Consider the following 20,182-nt stretch of genomic DNA (forward strand, 5'->3'; position numbering starts at 1 on the left):
CATAAGGACCTTGGGAAGGAATTTGGTGCATGCAGGTGCTGGGAACCTTATGTCTAGAATTACTCTATTATGTAGTGTCAAGTTAATTCTTTTATACTACTAGGGTAGCATGTAGAAACTACATGAAAGACTTGCAGTGATTTTTTTGCTCAGGAAAGCATATGGGCTGTTGTGGGTTTTCTTTTCTTTCCTTCCAAGAAACTTGGTGTGAATCAATGTCTTCATGGTCTGCTTTTCTAGTAAGAGAAGTTTTCCTTAGTGTTGGGGTGGCTTTTGGTTGTACAGCTTTACAGTTTAATCTGTTATACAACCTGAAATAAAATACATATACTATAAGAAGAATATATGCACTCTGGAAGAATACTCAAATCTTCTAAAGCAAGCTGGTAGAACTATGCTAACATCCTTCCCCCCTTTTTCAAATTTTCTTAAAAATCAGAATAAATAGGAACTTTCTTGCTTTAATAGAATCTTCACACATTCTCATGCAAATATGTTTTTTGAGATGTGCTGATTTAATCTGTTTGACAGTGGGAGAGATTCTGAGGTCTGATCCTCTCCATGAGGGAGAGAAAGGAGTTGGAGAACTGCATTTTTCCAATACTGTTATTCTAGTGTGCAATTCAGTCATAAAAAGATTTAAAAGATCTTATGAAATGAAAACAGTTGTGAAGATCTCCAAGATTGTCATGAAAGAGAATTTTTGTCATTGGTGTTTGTTTCATCCCTCTTTTCAAGGGCTCCCTGTTGATTTTGGTAAAAGAAAGAGGTGGGCGAAGTAGGCTGATACAGCCAGAGCATATAGGGAAAATTCTGACAGAGTCGGAGGTGCAATAATGAAAATCTTGTAATTTGTCAGGTGATGTTACAAGTGCTACATAAAAATAGATGTGATTTAAGTTCTTGACATTTTCTTTTTACTGCATGTAGTTAGGGCTGGGTGTACTTGTGTGTATGAGAGGGAGTGAGATGGTCGTGGCAGTGATGAGGCGGGCGCTGCCAGCACGTGCTGCCCAGCTGCTGGGTGAATCCGTCTCACTCTCTGAAAGGTTTGGTGGCTACTTTGGTCATAGTCTTATGCAACCTAGACAATTACATCACATTAACCTTGAAGAACATGCAGTCCATTTGCATTAAAAGAGCCATTTTGAGGGTAAACTGTGCTATCCTGTGTTTCCTGCTGAAGAAATGCTCACCACAGATGGCAAAAGTGTCCTAACTCTGTTGTTCCCATCGTTCCCCCGGTACAATACAAGGATGTCCTCGTCCTTCCTCCCAATGACGTTTCCTCAGCTCAACGTGTCAGCTCTTGCCTTCAGCTGGAGGGTGGCTTAGTGTGATGTGGGGGAGCGTGAAGTAAGGAGAGCAGCATGTAAAGCTGCTGCGTCCTTTAGCCTGCTTCTGAACCCCCTGCGTATGGCAACAGGAACTCGGTGTCACGCTCTTTCATAAACTAATCTCCAACTCTTTATCGTTTTCTTTCCTCTTATTCCATGTTTGTGTTTTTCCTAATTTTGGCATTCTTCATCTGTATTTCCTTTTCCGTAAGATGGGGAAAGGAAGCTAAGTTAACACTGCGTATTTGTCACTGATGTTGGCCTTTCTCCCCCACCTCCAACACGTGCTCTCTGTCTCTATTTGCCAATCGTGGTATAAATTAACAAAATGTAACTCCAGAGAGTACCTCAGATGTAGAATGGAGAATCAAATGTGACATGAGAATTGATGAACGACCCATTTATATGTTCCACAGCAGCCTTTTCCTGTGGGTTATTTTCAGCGTTTGCTCAGGAAATGTATTTGTGAAGCTTTGTGGTGTGGTGATATTCCAACTGCATTCTAATGTAATAGTAGATGTAAAAAAGATTTTTGGGTGGCACAAAATAAGTGTTGAAAGTAAGCAATCAAAATATTAACTTTGTTTTTTATATAGTAGTATGCCACATTTACCCAACATTTATGTTTGATCCAGTTAAAGACAGTCAACAAATGTTAAAGACAAGTTAACAAATAGATGCACAAAAATGTGCAGCTATGTTGTTTCAGTGCACTAGACAGAATCTAGGTTAAGCAATGCTGATTTTATATTGGATGATAGAATCCAGTAAGTTTTGTTTAGAAATACTAAGTGTATCCAAGTTTTAATTTCCCTTTAAAATATCTTTATGCTTATGAAAAACTGCTCTGCTCAAGCAGAAGTGGGCTAAAGAAGTCTTAAAGATGCATGTGAATAAATAAAAGGAGTTTTTACCAAACCTACCATTTTGATAGCTGCTACCTGAGCCTTGTGGCTTGGGGATTTCAACTGCACAGAGTTCTTCTTCTAATCAGTGCAAAAAGTTAGAGGAAAGAAGAGCGCAAGCCAATCTTAGCAGCTCAGTTATTCTCTACATCTAGTCTGTGTTGATCTGAACCAAACTATTTCACCTTCTGTTTTCTGACGTACTACTTAGGAAGCTTCATTTTATTTATAGTTTTCCAGAAATCTGTTTAGTGTGTGCTGGAGTTGTGTTGTGGTTTTTCTTTTTTGTGTGACTGGAAAATAAAGTGTTCTTTTTCTTCTGATTCTGAGAGACGTTAGAACAGCAGGTCTTGACTGTAAATGGGTGCCGTATTTTGCTGGTCCTGTTTTATATTGGTTTTGCCAGGAGTTCTTTCCAGAAGTGTTGGTCTGTGAGCATTGCAGCTCTCCCTATGAAACAAGAACTAATGATTAGGGAAGGCAAAATGGTGTAAATTCTGCTGTACATTTCTGTAAGAGGATAATCTGAGAGCTGTTTACAGCTTTTTTTAGACCATGCTTTCTAAAATTGTGCTGTGAAGTATGCTTATGAATAAATTCTCTTTACCTGTTCTGTGAGACAGTTTTTGATGGTGACAAGAAGAACCAGTGCAGGGACTGCTTCCCTTGTACAAGCTTCCAGGCAAGGGTTAAATCTCTGGGTTTTCCCCCAGTATTTCACTTTCCAGTACCAATGTTCAAGACTGTCCCCTTGTATCCTCTTGGATTTTATTCTGCTACATTGACATCACCTCCTTTTGGCACCTCTGTTGGGATAGGTAAAATAAGGTCTAGGCTGCAGTTCATTCTCATTTACTGCTTAATGGTCCAGTATACCTGAAGGAGAAATGAAAAGCAGGGGGACATGAAGAGGACAATGAGGGAGATATTTTTTTAGCTCTAATGGTAGACAGTCATTGCTGTTCAGAGAATCTGAAGTTCAACTGATAGGTCAATATATGATGGGTTACACTGCAGGGGCATCTGGAGTGATATGAAGTTCATCTTTATGCTTTCTAGACTGGTTTGTGAAAGGAAATGTGTTGATGTTGGCTTCTTCAGGATGGTTGTGGAGCTGAGGTATTGCAGCAAATGTAACTCATGCAAAAAGTACAATAATTGATGCCTTTATTAATCTTACTGATCACTAATCTTGTTACGTATTTTCTTAAAACTTCCATAGGAGCTCACTAGTGATCCCGAGTAGTATTCATTATTATTTGCAATCCGAGTATCTGTCTGCTTGTCGTGATGGCAGCTGTGCCATGCTGTTTGGGAACTGAGCTGTCCCACTGTGGGCACCAGTTTTCTTGGAGACGTTTTAACTGAGACTCTTTCTCTGTCTTTTTTTTTTTTTTAATGTGGCTTTGCTATGATGAGTGTGGAAACATCTGAAGCATGCATGTGTGTTTATGTTGAACTTTCCAAGGATCTAAGGAATTGTCAACAAACGGTCTCATTGAAGATGGCTCCTGTGATCATGGGAGGCTGCCTGTGGTGAGAGACATCCTCGGGTGCCTCTGAAGCTGGTATTTGCAAATCACAGCTATATAAGGAGATAATCTGAGAACTGTTTGCACCTTTTTTAAACTGTACTTTTTCAAATTGTGCCATTAAAGTATGTGTATGACTGTATTGATCATAGTGTACCCAAAGTAGGGTGACTGACAGAATGGATTACTTAATAAATTTTGTACCCTTTTTTTGAAGTGTGAAGCACGTATAACAAATGCCTTGATTTTTGGCATAGAATGTGAGTCAGATTTTTTTTTTTTTCTTCTTGTTGAGGAAAGAAATAAGTGCTGTCTTGGCCTGAGGATAACAAATGCTAAACTTAATGCTGCTGGCGGCAAATGCTGGGATAACTTGGTTCCAGCAAGTCAGGTGTTGCAGTTTGCAACGTGCTCTGCCAAGTACAGAAGGAGCTGCCAGTGGCATGATCTAACAGGCTAAATGTGGTGGCAACTCTCAGCAGTGTTTGTGATATCCTCCTTGCCCAGAAATCCCAGGTGTGAGCAGTGAGCACCAGAGGGAAAGACTGCGACAAAGAGAGTAGTTCTTGGTATTTCTCCCTGCAGGAGCAAACTCCTGGCATTCCCACCTGTCCTCTCTCAACAGCTAGTCCATTGCCTGGGAGGCAGCAGACAGCTTTCAAAGTGCAAGCAGCTCTGAACCAAAATCCATTTCAAATAGGTTGTCTTGAGATTTTCTTTTGGTAATGTCTCACTGTCATGAAGCATCCTGGCTCCTATAAAAAAAGTAGATGCTAATGCATGCATACAGTACCTATGATATTGTTTAAAATAACTTTGTTTCAATTCTTGAAGTCTTAAAATTGCAATTTGAATAAAATAGAGCCTGGAGTGCGCAAAATATTTTCAATTTGAGTTGCTCAGCTGGGTGCTGGTTGTTTCTGTTTTCTAACTGTGATGCTTGAGGACTGTTTATGTTGGTAATTGAATCCTTTAAGTTCCCTAACCAGTCTGGAAACAATATAGCACAACAGTTACAGGTGATGCAAATAATCATGGATTCATCGGTCTAGTTTGTTTGCCTCTTGTTTTGTGGTGCTTTTTATTTTAAAGACTGTTATAGAGGTCTGTTTCATTCCTTGCCATGTCTCCTACGGAAGGATCACTTACAGACAGAACTAATGAATCTCACAGATGTGATCTGTTCAGGCAGTCTTAAAATATGAATAAAAGGAAGATCAAAATTAATTGTCATATTCCTTACCATCAGACCAATAAAAATTCCTGGTTTGTTGCCTTTTTTCTTATTAGTCATAATAATATGAAGAACTAACTGAACGAACAACTCAATATGAGAACTTACTGATTGAACAACTCATTGAGAAGAACTAATGGCATAATGTTAATGTTATTGTGTAAAATCATATTTGAGAGGGTACCTTGCTATCTTGCTCTGTTGCTGTGAAAAAGCACCATTTTTGGCAGAGAGGTTGAAGCCCAAGCAGCTTGGCTGCAACAAGGCAACCAGTGTCCAGTGCTGGCAGCCAAGTCAGCACTGTGAGAGCCGCAGCAGTACCCCCCAGCCTTTCTCACACTATCCACAGCATCTAGAGAAGAGGGATGTGATCTCAGCTTCAGCTTTTTTCATCTGTGCGTCGGTCATTAAACCAGAGAGGTGACTGATGCTGTAGGAATAACTAAGATAAGTAAACCCCCTGGTCTAGGCTGCATTTTATCCTCATTTGCTACTTAAAGGTCCCATATGCCTGAAGAAGAAATGAAAAGCAGGGGGACATGAAGAGGACAATGAGGGAGATATTTTTTTAGCTCTAATGGTAGACAGTCATTGCTGTTCAGAGAATCTGAAGTTCAACTGATAGGTCAATATATGATGGGTTACACTGCAGGGGCATCTGGAGTGATATGAAGTTCATCTTTATGCTTTCTAGACTGGTTTGTGAAAGGAAATGTGTTGATGTTGGCTTCTTCAGGATGGTTGTGGAGCTGAGGTATTGCAGCAAATGTAACTCATGCAAAAAGTACAATAATTGATGCCTTTATTAATCTTGCTGATCACTAATCTTGTTATGTATTTTCTTAAAACTTCCATAGGAGCTCACTAGTGATCTTGATTAGTATTCCTTATTATCTTTGTGCTTTGCCAAGTGTGCTTGTTTTCTAGAACTGATTTTCTTTTTTCCAAAAACCTGCAGTAATTAAATATTAGAGACATTGGACTGTCTTTAAAAAGAATTATTGAATAAAACTAACATAAAGTTCACTAAACAAAATTAAGCAATTATTAACCAAGCAATAATTTCACTTTTGCTTTGGGTTTCCAGGAGCGTCTCCTATTGTCTTGAGCACCCAAATCAGGAAATTGCTTCCTAAATTGTTTTGGAATATTAACTTGAGTTTTATCTTTGCAGCCCTTCCTTGAAAGAGAGATTTTGAATGTAGATATGACCAAACAGAAAAGATGCCATAGAAAATTTTTTTTCTTAGAGTCTTTTATCCTTGGATTTTCCCAGAAGTGTACAACTAGGATTCATTGAGGGAATTAGTCAGTGGGGCATACTGCCTTACCTACAGCTGTTAAAAGTACAAGGTTCTATAAAAATGTAACAGTGTTATCAGCTACTGCCTCCCCAGAGAGTCAGAGTGCTTTTAGGTCTTGAAAAAACAGCAACTGAATATGCCTTAATTAGTGAAATTGATTACAGGGACTGGTGATATTAAAAACTGAAAATGGATATACACGAATATTCATTGTTGCCTCTCTGGGGGAAAGTGAGGTGCAAGCAGCTGTGGAAAGATTGTGAAATACTCTAATACAAAAGGGATTTGAGATGAAATGTTATAATAATCCAGGCCTTTTGGCACTCTGATGATCTGGTGTGTATTTTTGACTTCAATAGGAACTCCAGTTTCTGTAATTTTGCCTATATGTTGAAAGTTTTCTTTAACAATAAACAAACAAACAGAAACCCCCACAAAATCCCCACAATGAAGTATTGGAGGAAGGGACAGAAGGATAAAGCAGAGTATAATGGATACTCCTTTTAAAGCAACAAAAGGATGAGAAATGAAGAGTTTAGCAATGTGTTATGTGCAAGGTTCTGTCCATTCAGCATTCCTACATATTTTTATTACTTACTGAAAGTAGAGAAAAGATCTAAAAATAATGAAGATCACAAGGAAATGTGTGTAAAAGAGCAACGTGGACGAATCTATTTTAACTAATACTTTAGAGCTGTGGAAACTTGCTTTTTAGTAGTTATGGTGATGCTAACAATTGAAGTAATTCCAATATACTATAAAATACTTACTGTTGGGGCATTCCATGGCAGAGAATCTTTCTGAATCATCTCAGTCAAGCTTAAAATACTATTTGCCTTCTAAAGGAATTACACACTGAGACTGAAATGTTAATTGTGACTTCAGGCTATGGTGCCCTATGCAGGGTCTAAATCAACAGTGTCTGAAAGTGAAGCCTCAGGTGTATTTGAAGCTTCTATAATACAAATAAGCTAATCTGAACTAGTCTTAGTCATCTTTTGAAGACAATAAGTAGTTTTTATGCTGATTAGGATTTATTTTTCTGGTTGTAATAGCTTGATGACATTTCTTAAGTTTTTACAGTTTATCTTGCTGAATGCCTTACTAGGACCAGCATGTTTTATTTCATTAATATTTTACTATTGCAATGGGAAAATACAGGACAATATATATGCATCATCCCATAAACTGCTCATTCTAAGGCAAACTAATGATTCCTTCATTTTACATGTCAAATAAAAAAGCCCCACATCTAAATTTAGATAACTTGCTCACGAGATATGGCAAGATATTCTTACTCAGTGCACAGCACAGTGAGTTGGCAGGGATGGTGTTTCACATGACTGATAATGCAGAAGTTTCTCTTGGTGTTGCTGTGGATAGGACAAAGAATTGTGATGAAGAGGGAACAAGATAGAGATAGGTCACAGTATCCCCAAAATTCCTATCAGAAGAGCCACTTAAGCGTTACTGCGTGGTTGTGGTATTTTAAAAAGGAGGAATTCGTATATGTTAGAAAATATTCTGTTTATTTAAAGATTTACTACTATTTCCAGAGACGTTTAAAGGCTACAAGGCATTTCACTATATCCAGAGATAAGTTTAAGAGAACTCTACATCCACTTACGTTAAAGATGACTTCAGAGGTAGAAGTACAGAAAAGAGTAATCAGTAAATATAAAACTGCTTTCTGTTTCACCAGAAAAGCCATAGCATTTACAAGGAAAGGTTAAGGCAAAAGGTATGAGGAGAATCATGTGTTCTCCAGCACGTGGCTGATAAGTGCAAGTCAACACAGTGACTTTGTCACCATTTTCTCTGAAGAAGAAACACAACTGCAGATATCATCAGAAGGGCATCTACCCATGGCTACAGTATTGCATCCTGCCCCTGAACTGGCACCTTGTTTAATTCTGGAAAACAGCTGGGTGTGAACTGATTTATTAATCATCTAATCATCCAAGGTGATTTTTTTCTTTAAAAAGCAAAGAAAGAAGGAAAAAATATTAAAAATAACCACCAAAAAAACCCTCAACAAAATATATCAGGTGGAAGAACCAGAGAGCTGTAAGCTGAGCACATGCAGGATAAAGAGTTATGGGGGTTACTAAAGATGCTTTAGTAGAGCAGATACTGTATGCAAGATTTTGTAGATGGTTCTCTCAGCTCTCATAGTTTCCTTTACGTGAATAGTAGGTGCATCCACACCACAAAAGCCAGAAAAGGAGCTTACTACTTAAATGTTGTGATTCACAGGAAGAAAAGAAATGTATACAGTGACTGGCTCTCATTTGTGGACACTTACTAAACATCCTAAATCACCGCTAGTTAATTATTAACATTTTTAAGTAGTTTTTTTAGTGAAACTTTCTATTAGATGATTAATCTTACATTTAGAAAATGCTTCACACAATGCAGGCCATCTAATTTGTTCTTCATCCTTCACTGGTGATGGGATTATGTTTGCACTGCCTCAGATAGAAGTATTCTTGTTTCTGACTTCCAAAAGAGTGGGATTTTTAAAACTTTAAGTTCTGGTACAGCTGCCCTGAAAAGTTTAAATGGGAAATGACAGGAAAGTCTGGGAGTGGGCATCCAGTAGAATATGCTTGGGCAAAAGAGCAGTGATGTCACAGGTGTTTCCTTGATGAGAAGAAATCTTAGTTAAAGGAAATTGAAGTGGCAATTAAAACAAATCTTAAGGATAGGGAAAGGGGCAATAAAATGTCTGTTAACAAAATTAAAATTTAATGAATAATGGCCTACAAAGTGAATTTCAGTGTGGTCAGGGATAAAGTGCTTAATACATTTTGCAGTGGGGAAAAAAATACCCCTAATCAGAGGTAGATTCAGTGGCAGATGTGGATGGTAAAATTGAGTAATTTAGAAAGGAAGGAGTAGCAGTATTATTTCTGTTGCAGGTTTTGACTAAAGCTGAGGAATATATCTACCTGATGTCATGCTACAGATGTAATAAAGATGTTTGTCCTCTATAAAATAAAATATGAGATAGCATCTGCTGAAATAAACATTCTCAGGCCAACTTGACTGTGAATTATATAGATTAGACAAGGAATTTTCTGAATTGCTGAAGTTAATGAGTAACTGCAGAAGTCTTAGTTTCCTGCTAGCTCCAGTAAAAAACTGCTTTTTTGGCTTCGTGGAACTCCTGGAGACTCTTTGGGAACTGTCCCTGGCATACGCCATGCGCTGTTGTCATCAGCAGTCATCTCTCTGCTGGCTGCTCTTTTCCTGTGTGAAGCTGTTAATTTCCAAATTGAAATAAATGGGTGTCTCTCTGCACCCACGGTGCTGTAGTCTTGGCTCAGGACCTCATTTGAACTCGGTGATGACTTTACAGTAATCGCCTTCCTTCCCCTGCTCCATTTGGTTCTGAGAGACAGTAGCTGCTTGGGAGTTTCCTGAGTCCTTCCTGTGTTGTCGTAATAGAACAAAGCTATTTTAATTTTCTCTCTGTCTTCATGGCTGACCAAGGTCTGTCCACAGGCCAGCTAATCTTGTCTTCTCTAAATATATTTCTATTTGTGATCAGCATTTGTGTGTTGATTTTTTTGGTCATTGGTGATGTTTGTTTGTTTGTTTAACTCTATCTTAAACATTGTCTAATCAACACCTTGCTGTGGCAGAATCCCCTCCCTTGAACTGCTGGCCACACTGCTTTTAATGCAGCCTAGTGTATGATTTGGCTTTCTGGGCTTCAAGTGCACATTGCTAGGTCATGTGGTACTTCTTGTCCACCAACACCCCCAAATTCTTCTCCTCAGAACTGTTCTCAATCCATTTTTCACTCAGCCTGTATTTGTCATCCCTGATGCAGTTGTTTAGCACATACATTGAGGAACAGCCCTGTGTATATTCACAAATCTAGAATTACAGACAGAAAGCTCCAGTCCAAGTACCGTATCTGAAACAAGACCTGCTCCTGTCAGATAGAGTATAGCAAAATGGCTGTGATCTTTCTTTATCCTTCTGGCACACAATACAAATGTTGCACTATACCTGCAGTAAGGGAATAGATTTATCAGACTTTTTTTGTTAGGCAAACTCTGATGGACAAGAATAATATAAATACTCCAAAGGTACCGTGGCTTTTGCACACTGTCAATGAGCATTGTATCAATACTAGCATAGACAAATCATTGCTGAGTTTTGAGTCCACTGTGGAAAAACCTACTGTCATTTTCAGACTGCCCACTACTGTTCTCAATATTTCTGATAACAAGTATAGCATTTATTGTGGTGTAAAACCAAAAGTTCTTTACATAAATAGAGTATGATATGTTTATTGACTATACATATTTTAATTTTAGGTCCTTAGAAGACCACCATGATCATCCTAATGTGGTAGTGGGAGATATTCAATCAGATGAAGAAGATATCATGAACAGTTCTGATGAAGATGATGACACAAATTCTGATTCCAGCAAAGGGGAGACTGATCCTCAAGAAGATAAACAGGTATCTTTTTATTTTTATCTTCTGAAGCTATTCCTCACTCTTGTACTATTTCATAAGTTGTAACCTGTTGAGATATTTTCAAATAAAAGGCATTAAATCAACATAACTTTATGTATTTTTTTTATCATTGTTATTGTTTAGTGGTTGGTTTTTTTCTATAAGTTTAATTTAATATGTGCATATTAGCCTGACATTAAGAGGTCAAGTTTAAAAATATCCACTACAAAGTGTGTTTTGCCTGGCATAATTGTTCTCACTCCTTCACTGAATCATGGAGCTGTAGACCTACCTACCATGCCCTACATGCACAGATGTACATTTAGAGATCTTCAATTTTGAGACTTAGAAATAGCTTTTAACAAGGTTGTCTACAACTCACAGATCCTACAGTGCACAGTGTCTCTTGTGCACTGAAAATTTAAAATCACCTCTGTGGTCCTTGGAGGAGTGTAAGCCACAATTGACTGTTGGGGTTGAGATCTGACCTTCTGCTAGCTTCTGTGACTGCCAGCTTGGACTGGTTTCCCTTATTTTAATCTTATTACTTCTTCAAGTGAGGAGCAAGAAGACTACTCCAAATGTAATGAAGTTTTGAGGGTCCTATCCCTCTCCTTGGGGATACTCACATTCTTATTTCTCAGTCCTGGATGCCTTGAAACCAGCCTGCCCATAGACCAGTGCCTCTCCTCAGCATCAGTCTTAACAGCTGTTTCCTTTGATATATTTGCTTCCTCTCCTTAAAAATAATTAAACAAACAAACAAAAAAACAGCCACAAAACCAAAGCCCCAACAAAAAAAACCAAACAAAAAACCCCAATGAAACTTGTTAGTGTTGGAAGAGAGGTTTGATGTGTCAGACCTGGATGTTGTTTAACCAAATGAGAGGAATAAATTGGGAAAGGGAAAGAATCACGGGAAAAACTTGTTCCTGTGAAACTAAACAAGACTGTACCTGTATAAAAGCTAACTTACCTTGCATGCTTTTAGAGGTGCCCTGAACCTTTTACAGTGGAGTTTTACAGGAAAGTGTCCCCATTAGGAGCGTTCTCGGGCAGGTTTTACAGAGTAATTCAGCGCTTGCTGTGAGGCATCTGCTGTGGGCTGGCTCCAGCTGCTTTCAGCACGTGCGGGCCGGCAGCTGGGGATTAACAACCAACTTCCTCACAGGGAGAGCAGCTGCAGAGGAGAATGAAGCAGTCTGCACCGGTCATCAGCTGGGCTTGTTTTTATTTTTCCTTACCACAAGCATCTGACTATTTTGATGCTTTATATCTGTTAGGGGATTTAAAAGGCTCCTTTCCAGTGCCGTGCCTAAGAGCCCTATTTGTACCCTTTTGGTTCTCCCGTTAGAGACTCTCAGAGCCAGAGTATCTTTGGCTGAGCAAATGCAAGGTGGCCTTTTCAGTGCCAGCTGGTATGTGAAAAGTATTTCAAATGGGGTTGAAAACAGACTGTGATATTTCATTTTGTAATTGTTTAGCGGTAGCATCTTGTTCTCAAAATACTAATTTTCGTCTCATTTGCAACTGTCACATCTACAGTGATGGCAGATACCTTGCTCTGCATAATTGACTTACTTGTGAATTCAGTCATGTAGGATGCCTGTCAACTGTGCTTTCCACAGAGGCCTGAGGATAGGTGTTACAATCTCACTTGAATGTGATTAACCCTCACTGGATAGATCTAAGTTTAATTTCAGAGGTCAAATCCCAGCTCTGTGTGCAGATGTCTACATGCATATAAAATAAATAATGTATTTGTACATATGTGATGCAACACCAAATGATTTAATGTTGAAATTAATTTTAGTAATAAGGCACTATGTCATTTGTCAAATTAAAAAGTTTAATTAATTTTTTTTTTAATACAACGATATCGTTAAAACCAACCTATGAGTATCATCTGTTCCATAGTTTCATTTCCAGCACTTGACATTTATTTACAGGTTTGGAGAAAAACTAAATATCTAGACAAATCTTGAGACATTAGTGCTTACGAACCAAAGTTTCATGGATATAATGTCACCAATATCTTATTTTCTAGACAAACTGTTCAGTGCCTTTATTATAGTACGATACTCAATACAAGCTCCCCAGGATTTCCATCTCACTTGGGTTGTGTATCCCGGGATGCTTTAGTGCTCTTCATCCATGCTCTTTCTTTGAAGTCCATTAAAATGAAAGCCTGAATGTGTAATAGATGTGGTGACAGCTGGCAGTGGGGAAGCATATGGCAAACCTTGAAAGCTGTTTTGGAGAAAGGTGTTTTATCTGAGGGAAATTGTATGTGGGAGCTACACTGTGTAGCGAACACTTCTGCATCCTGATGCCTGCCCCCATTTGCTTTGTTAAACCTGTTCACTCTATCTGATGTTGAACAGTAGCATTGATTTTTTGAGAGCCAAATGTGCACATAAAAACCAACATCATCTCTACAGTGTTTCAGGTAGATGACAAGGCTCACGCTTCTGCATCTTTGCAGCACAGTTCCTATGTATTCCAGCAGCTCCTTTAATAGTCAGAAGCTGACTTTTCAATGTGTTTTCCTTTCTTCTCCTTTCATCTTGTTTTTCAGTAAAGAAAGTGCATGTGTCTTTTAAGATGTTCCTGAAACACATTTGAGTTCACCACAAATATTACTGTTGCTGTATTAATCAGGAAAAAAAATCAAATAATGTAGAAATATTATCTGTACTATAGTACTTTTGCTAAATAATAACTGTTATTTGCTAGGACTTCATCCATTATGGGCTTCAGTGCTTCCTCTAATAATCAAATGAAAAGGCTGATAGCGTTGTAAAAACTAATCTTAGCTAATATCGTTGTTTCCAGCTACAAGCTAAATTGATTTTCTCACAAATCCTGAAAAGACAGAAGATTTCAAAGCCCAGAACTTTCAAAGCAGTGTAAAATGTTTTTCTTAGAAATAATTTGAATAAGTGCATTGGATTTGAGGAACTACTAGTTGGAAATGATCTTTATGACCATTTTAGTAGATGCATGGTATAACATATAATTTTATTTGCAGAATAAGGCAGCTGGAAAGAAAACAAAGGTTTACCATATTGCCAAGGAGATCATGAGCTCAGAGAAAGTGTAAGTATCAATGCTAAACCTAACAGCTACTCAATTTATTTTAATTAGGCAATTAAAATGTAACTATTTGCTTTTTTCTTGCTTTTCTGATAGGTTTGTGGATGTGCTAAAACTCTTACACATTGTAAGTACTCAAAAAACAAGTAGTTTCCTCTTATATTTGTTTAATCTATTAAAGTTTTATGCTTAGGTTTTATTGTAGTGACTGTGCCTTTTTTCTGCTGTGTCTACATATTCAAAATATAAAAATTAATCTAATTAAGCTGAACTTTAAAGTCTCACGTTTTATATAATGCATTAATATTTTGGTGGTTTCTTCTGCATCTCCTTAATAAATGTATGCAGTCTTCCAGTTGAGTATGGGTTTTGCTTGAAGACTGAAAATTGAATATATATTCATTTATGTTAATCAAGATCGTATTTTTAAGCCAGCTTGTATTGGCTTATAAATATATACGTAGTAATAAAAATAAAGTTTTTTGTTAGAATAACTCTTTAAGCGGTGGGGGAGGCAGGAACAATTTACCTTTAGAAATGGTACATTAAAATGCACATTCTTTAAGTAATCCAGCTAATATCTGATAGCTGTAATGGTGTATCTATCAACACGGCAACCTTTTTTTCTTTTGGGCTGCAGTTCCTTGACAGATGTTTGCTTCTGATAACAGCTGTGATTGTAGTACCTGCAATGTGTTGTCTACAGCAAGGGTTAAGTATTTCATCCATGTTTATGCAGATCGGTTGTCTGTAAACATGCTGTGTTGAAGGTGATAATAGTAAATCAATGAAGAATTTTCTTTCTCTAGCTCGGTTTTATATGTTTTCTGTCAACTTCTTAATGGTATGTGTTTGTACCATTTTGTCACTCTATTAAGTGCAAGCATAGTGATGTTTTTTCTGGAGCAACAGAAGTGGTTATATTGCAACCAGATGCATTGCTCTATCTCAGTCTCTTGAGAAGCATGTTCTATGAAACTGGGAACAAAGGTTCTTATAAATGGTTGTATACAGTCCTGTAATAGAGAGATCTTTTCGGGAAACAAAAAACTTACCACACCATTTGCTGATGGCTCTTTTGGTTTCCTCCTACTAATTGATTTTCTGATTCTGTTCAAGCTTGGTTTTTAAAAGCTGGATCAAGCAGTTGCGGCCAATATATAATTTATATTCAACATGTTTCTGGTACAGAACTCAAGCTTAAATACTGGTTAAAGGAAGAGAGTTGTCCTGGAAAAGTTTTAAGCTGTATAATTTTAAATTATCATATTTTTCAGGCATGTAACTTATTTGTTAAAGGTGTCTTTGTTTATTAGTATATTAGTTTTTCAGGTAATGTGCAGTACTGGAAGAAAAGGCTGAGGAGGAGAATACAGGCAAGCAGGGGAAGAATGTGAGAAAGGGCAAATAGTAGGGAGCTTAGTGAATTTCTAAGATAAAGTTGTCCTCACAGTGTAGAAGTGCAGTGGTGTAGGATGTGTTTTGCTTTTCCTTTAATGGATAACTTGCAACTCTATTCATGACAGTGTGCTAGTTCCTAGCTGCCAAATAAAAGCTATTAGAATGTTTTTATTGGCTAACAATAACAATCAACATGTATTCAGCCTGGTCTAACAGAAAGGATGCTAGGCTAGAAGTTGAGGAAATACTTTGTCTTCAACTTGTTGGTTGGACTGCAGCGGGAACCTTGATGAGTGTCCTTGTTATACTGGTTTTTAGGCTCTGTGTGGATGGTTCTTAATCAAATAAAAATTGCCATTGCTGAGAAAGGTTGCAGAAACATGTTTTTTTATTTCCACAGAGTGGTATGCCTGGGGATTTGTGTATGTTTGTCACAGATGTTATTAAATCTGTTAAATTTAATAATATATTTCTTGTGGATGATATTTTAATGTTGATAAAACTACCCTGTAGATTTCATGTCTGCTGAACCACTTCGGCTTACTAGATTCAGTGTCAGAATTACAAACTGCCAGTCAAGCAATCTCTGACAAATTTCTAGAATTAGAACTTAGATTGCCCCCAGGCCGGGTTGTTTTACCCATAGTAAAGATTTAGCTGGTCAGGGGATGTTCTGTTATACCTTCTGACCCATCTATTAGTCATTTAGCAACTAATTCCATTCACAGTGATATGAAATTAATACTATTCTCCTCAGTCTCTTTTACCAAAGCCAGTTAAATGCATCTCATGGCATTTAATAGAGCCAAGGAATAGGACTGTTGATGTAAAAAAAGGTTTTTAATTTGCTACAACTTAAAGCCTTAGAAGTGGAGCCTAAAGCAGTTGAGAAGGTGAGAACATGATTGCAAACTTCTTACAAGTACCATTGGGGGTTTTTTAGCATTTTTTCTTTTATATTGACAAAGTCAAGTTAGGTGGAGCAACTCTTCAAGATACCAGGGTGCTGGCATATGCAGACACTGTCGCACACTGTAAGTTCATCTGACTGCTTCTGTTGAAGACATACTAGAAAAGTCTAGAGAAAATTAAAAATCACTTGAAGACACTTCTATAAATACTAAATAAGCTGGTCATAACAGAGATAAGGGACTCATCTGGCTTTCCACACTCTATCATAAACAGACTCGGTAAATGGGATTGCTTGAGGGTGTAATCAAACATTAGATGTAATGCTCTTTCAGGGGACAATATTCCAGTGAAATGCTTTTGGAAACTCCTGAAAACAAAGGGGGTTAAATTAAATGAGTTCTTCTGTATGCATCTTTGTGAGATGGTTCATGCATGGTCCCCTGGGGGTAAAAAAGGGTTGAGAAGATAGAAGTGCTGTTCCTTCCCTAAGGGCACTCGCAGAAAAAAGAAACAGTGAACTGGCTGTAAAGCAAAATTGACATAGGAGTTGCTCTCTGCCCAAAAAAACACCTGGTGTTCCTGGAAAAGGAGTAAGGCAGTGTTGGTGCCCTTTGTGCTTTTTTGTTGTGGCATTCTCTAGAAATTGGTAGCTTTGCACAAATGAGAGGACCTCCTCAGCAGCACCCTGGTGCCCTAGGGGTAAGCTGCCTGGCTTATTTGTTGTCTTTTTTTTTTGGTCTGAATTTTGTTCTTTTGCCAAAACCTGCAAATCCTGTTGTTATTCCAACATTTTCAATTTTGTTTCCTCCCTGCTGTGATGGTATAAGCAGCAAGGCTTCTGGTCCAGCAGAAGACTTGCTTTTTTGGGATGACTCCTTCACTTCAAGGCTTAGTGTATAATTTTTTGCTGTATGAAAAGAAAAACTTAGGCCTGTGGGCTTTTCCATGAGCCTTTAAATCTGTGCTTCTGGCTTAGACCTCTGTTCTGTCCATATTAGAACTCTCAGACCAAGTAAGTAGGAGCTGTCAGGAGGCACCTCTTATCATTTCTGCAGCCACAAGATCAGCCTCTTCTGGGAAAAGGCAGATAAGAGGTTGAGCGTCTTTTTTTTTCTATTGTGTGTCCTTCCAGATACACTTAGAAGAGTGAAAAATTCTGATTTAATGTTTCCATTTTTCAGAAGACAATTGCAAAATTCTCTCTATAAAAACTATATACATCTATAATCTATCTATCTATATATAAACTTGTATTTTTGTATATTATAGCCAAATATTATGAAAAATAATTCGTAGTAAATTTGGAAAAAGAATGTGATGAAAATATAGATTAAAAAAATTAATAGCTATGGGCTTTGGAGCAAAGGAAGTTCTGACCTCTGGTCCTGGCTTACAACTGACCTACTGTTTGGCTGTGAAAAATTCTCTCAACCTCCAACTTCTTTTTCTCCATCTGTAAAATTCCAATACTTGACCAGTCTGAGGTGAATATGTCGACAAATTTTTAGTCTCTGAAGTGCTTTAGAATTGCTGATTAGGGTATTTGACAATGAGTTGCAACTTCTTATCAAGAAGACTAATGAAATAGTTTAGGTTTAGAAGGAAACATTGTTCTACTACCCATCCTATTCCCTGAAATAACATTCTGGGAAAATGCCACGGTCAAATCATTGATTGTTGTAAAAAATTAACTATCTTATGTTGTTAAAGACTTATAAATTATTTTACTACCTGAGAAAAAAAATGCATGAAACTACTTTGCACCTTTCCAGAAGTAATCTCATATGTTTGAAAAATGTCTCAATCCACACTTAGTCATAGTCTTCATTAACTACAGTTGCTGCAGTTTAATTTAGCTAATAGTCTGACTCTCGTTAGGAGTGCCTATTTATGTTTTAAATACTGTATTTGGGAAATCTGTAGCTGTATTCCTAAGCAGTCATGTTTACAGTTTGTCATATCTAGCAGCCTGGCTGTTCCCCAGAGCATGAAACATCTTCCCCTTCTCTCCTCCCTCCCCATAGGATGTCTGTGTGTGTGTGTGTTTTCCTTGAAAAGCATCCAAGTGCAAACATACTTTTTTTCCTTAAATGAAACTGATATTTGAGCTATCTGCAGGTGCATTTAGCTGAAAGTTGTACCTCAGTGGAAGGGATTATGACTTATTTTTATTTTGCTGATGGTATTTTTTGAGATAACAGGTCCAAGATGAATGCTGGTTGAAGACTTAGGAAAATACGTGACCGTGTTTAGATCATGTAGTACTTTCTCCTTCTGTTAAATTTCCAAGAAGTTTTAATTTCATCCATTTGAAATTACGTGCATTCAGCTGTTAGATACCTGAAGGTTCATTTAACCCAGCCAGCAGGTGAGGGAGGGTTTAGTCTGCTCTATACCTCTTGGTTTACAACTAAACTTGTTCCTTTGCTCCTTAGACTGATGTGGGTAGGTCGCTTTGCTGTGGGCTGGGAATCCTCCAGTGGAAAGAACTGGGAGGGGTTGTGAGTCAGGGCCTTTGCAGAGGGGAAGTGCTGACCGCATATGATTCACAACAGGGTCAGAATTATTTCAGATATCACGGCACTTTGCTTATTTAAGGAAGCTGCATTGAAGGAGAGGTGGGAGGAAACACAAGCAGTGATGGTGGTATCCTTCTCAAATACTGCACAGCTCTAGGGGGAGTGCATACTAATAGGATAAATAAAATTCCCCAAACGTTTTCAAGTTAGAAGTGTTATATCTTCAGTAATTCGGCAGCATTATGTACTCAAAAGCCCTTAATATGCCTAGACTAGATTTTCAAATGGACAAGTAGCCAGCAGGATGCTATCTCAGTCTAGAATAAATTAAACTGTTTCTGGTTTGGAAAGAATGTTCTTCCCAGGGGTGGTGATGGATGGTGTCCTCTGGAAGTAGCTGTGTGAAGACAATTACCTTTACCTAAGCAGTAAAACGTGGTATCATAAGATTATTATTGGACCAGAATATAATGTAGAAACTGTAAATGAGCATTTCAGAAAGTCTACAATAGCCCCCCCTCTTTTAAAAGGAAAAAATCATCCTGGTAAAAAGCTGAGATGATTCAGTATAACTAGCATAATATTCTGGGTTTTGTCATGCAGCATATGAAACTTGTCTAGAGTTGCAAATGTTTTTCAGTGAAATGAGCACATTAATTCCAAAGCGAGGCAAGCTGGGGTTGTGTTGGTTGGTTAGAGGTTTTTTAATGAATAAGATAGTAATATTTGAAAGGCTCATTTTCAATTAGAAAATCTCTTTAAAATTCACTGTAATGAATTGCTGCAGTGCTTCAAACAGAATAATTTCTAGGACAACCTAGGTGATTGTCTTTGAACAGACCGATGAAAGCAATGCTTTTCAGCAGTGTTATATACAACTATGTGCTAAATATGTTTGCAATGTAAATCACTTCACCCAGGCATATATAGATATCAGAGCAATGTATATATTATTTGCAAGAACAATTCTGTTTTAATTTAGCAGTGAACAGATTTAGTTTTAGAAGGAGCTAGGTTCTGGTGCTTTCAATTACTTTTACTGCAATTTCTAATTTGTAAGTCATTCATCTAAAAAGTTGTCATCTGAATACCTTCCACCCTTTGGAGTGAAATTTCAGGGTTTACTTTGTAAGTTAACATATTTTACATCGGGTAATTAAAACAGACCTGTTCTATGTTTTGTCATTTTGGATAAGAAATTACTTTCTCAGAAGGCCAGTACCTTCAAGTGTAAACACTGTTAACTCCAGCCTTGTTACATTTGTTTGACTTTTCCCACCCCCAATGCCGAGGCATGTGCTCTCTGCTTTCAACTCTTAAGTTTATCTCAAGATGAACTTGGCATGACAGTTACTTCACACCCACTGCCAGGTTAAAAATAAATCTTAATATGATTACAATGACAAATGCATAGTCAGTAGTGAAGACTTGATAATTAAAAAGAAAAAAAAGCCATGAAGTTTACC

The 20,182-nt window shown here is 37.7% G+C and overlaps 1 protein-coding gene across 2 annotated transcripts in view; it reads left to right on the plus strand.

Moving 5' to 3' along the window:
* The window catches only part of FGD6 (FYVE, RhoGEF and PH domain containing 6), a 71,612-nt gene that overhangs the window by 17,167 nt on the left and 34,263 nt on the right, over positions 1-20,182 (plus strand). For both annotated transcript variants that reach the window (XR_003531050.1, XM_027664118.1), the window contains exons 3-5: positions 10,644-10,791; positions 13,820-13,887; positions 13,981-14,011. Coding sequence is in view for 1 of the 2 variants with exons in the window: in XM_027664118.1 (XP_027519919.1) it covers positions 10,644-10,791; positions 13,820-13,887; positions 13,981-14,011 (247 nt within the window). In the remaining variant the exon portion in view is untranslated. The remainder of the gene's footprint in view (positions 1-10,643; positions 10,792-13,819; positions 13,888-13,980; positions 14,012-20,182) is intronic.

This window comes from Corapipo altera, unplaced genomic scaffold, assembly GCF_003945725.1.
Source record: "Corapipo altera isolate COAL_440 unplaced genomic scaffold, ASM394572v1 1, whole genome shotgun sequence".
Lineage (NCBI taxonomy): Eukaryota > Metazoa > Chordata > Aves > Passeriformes > Pipridae > Corapipo > Corapipo altera.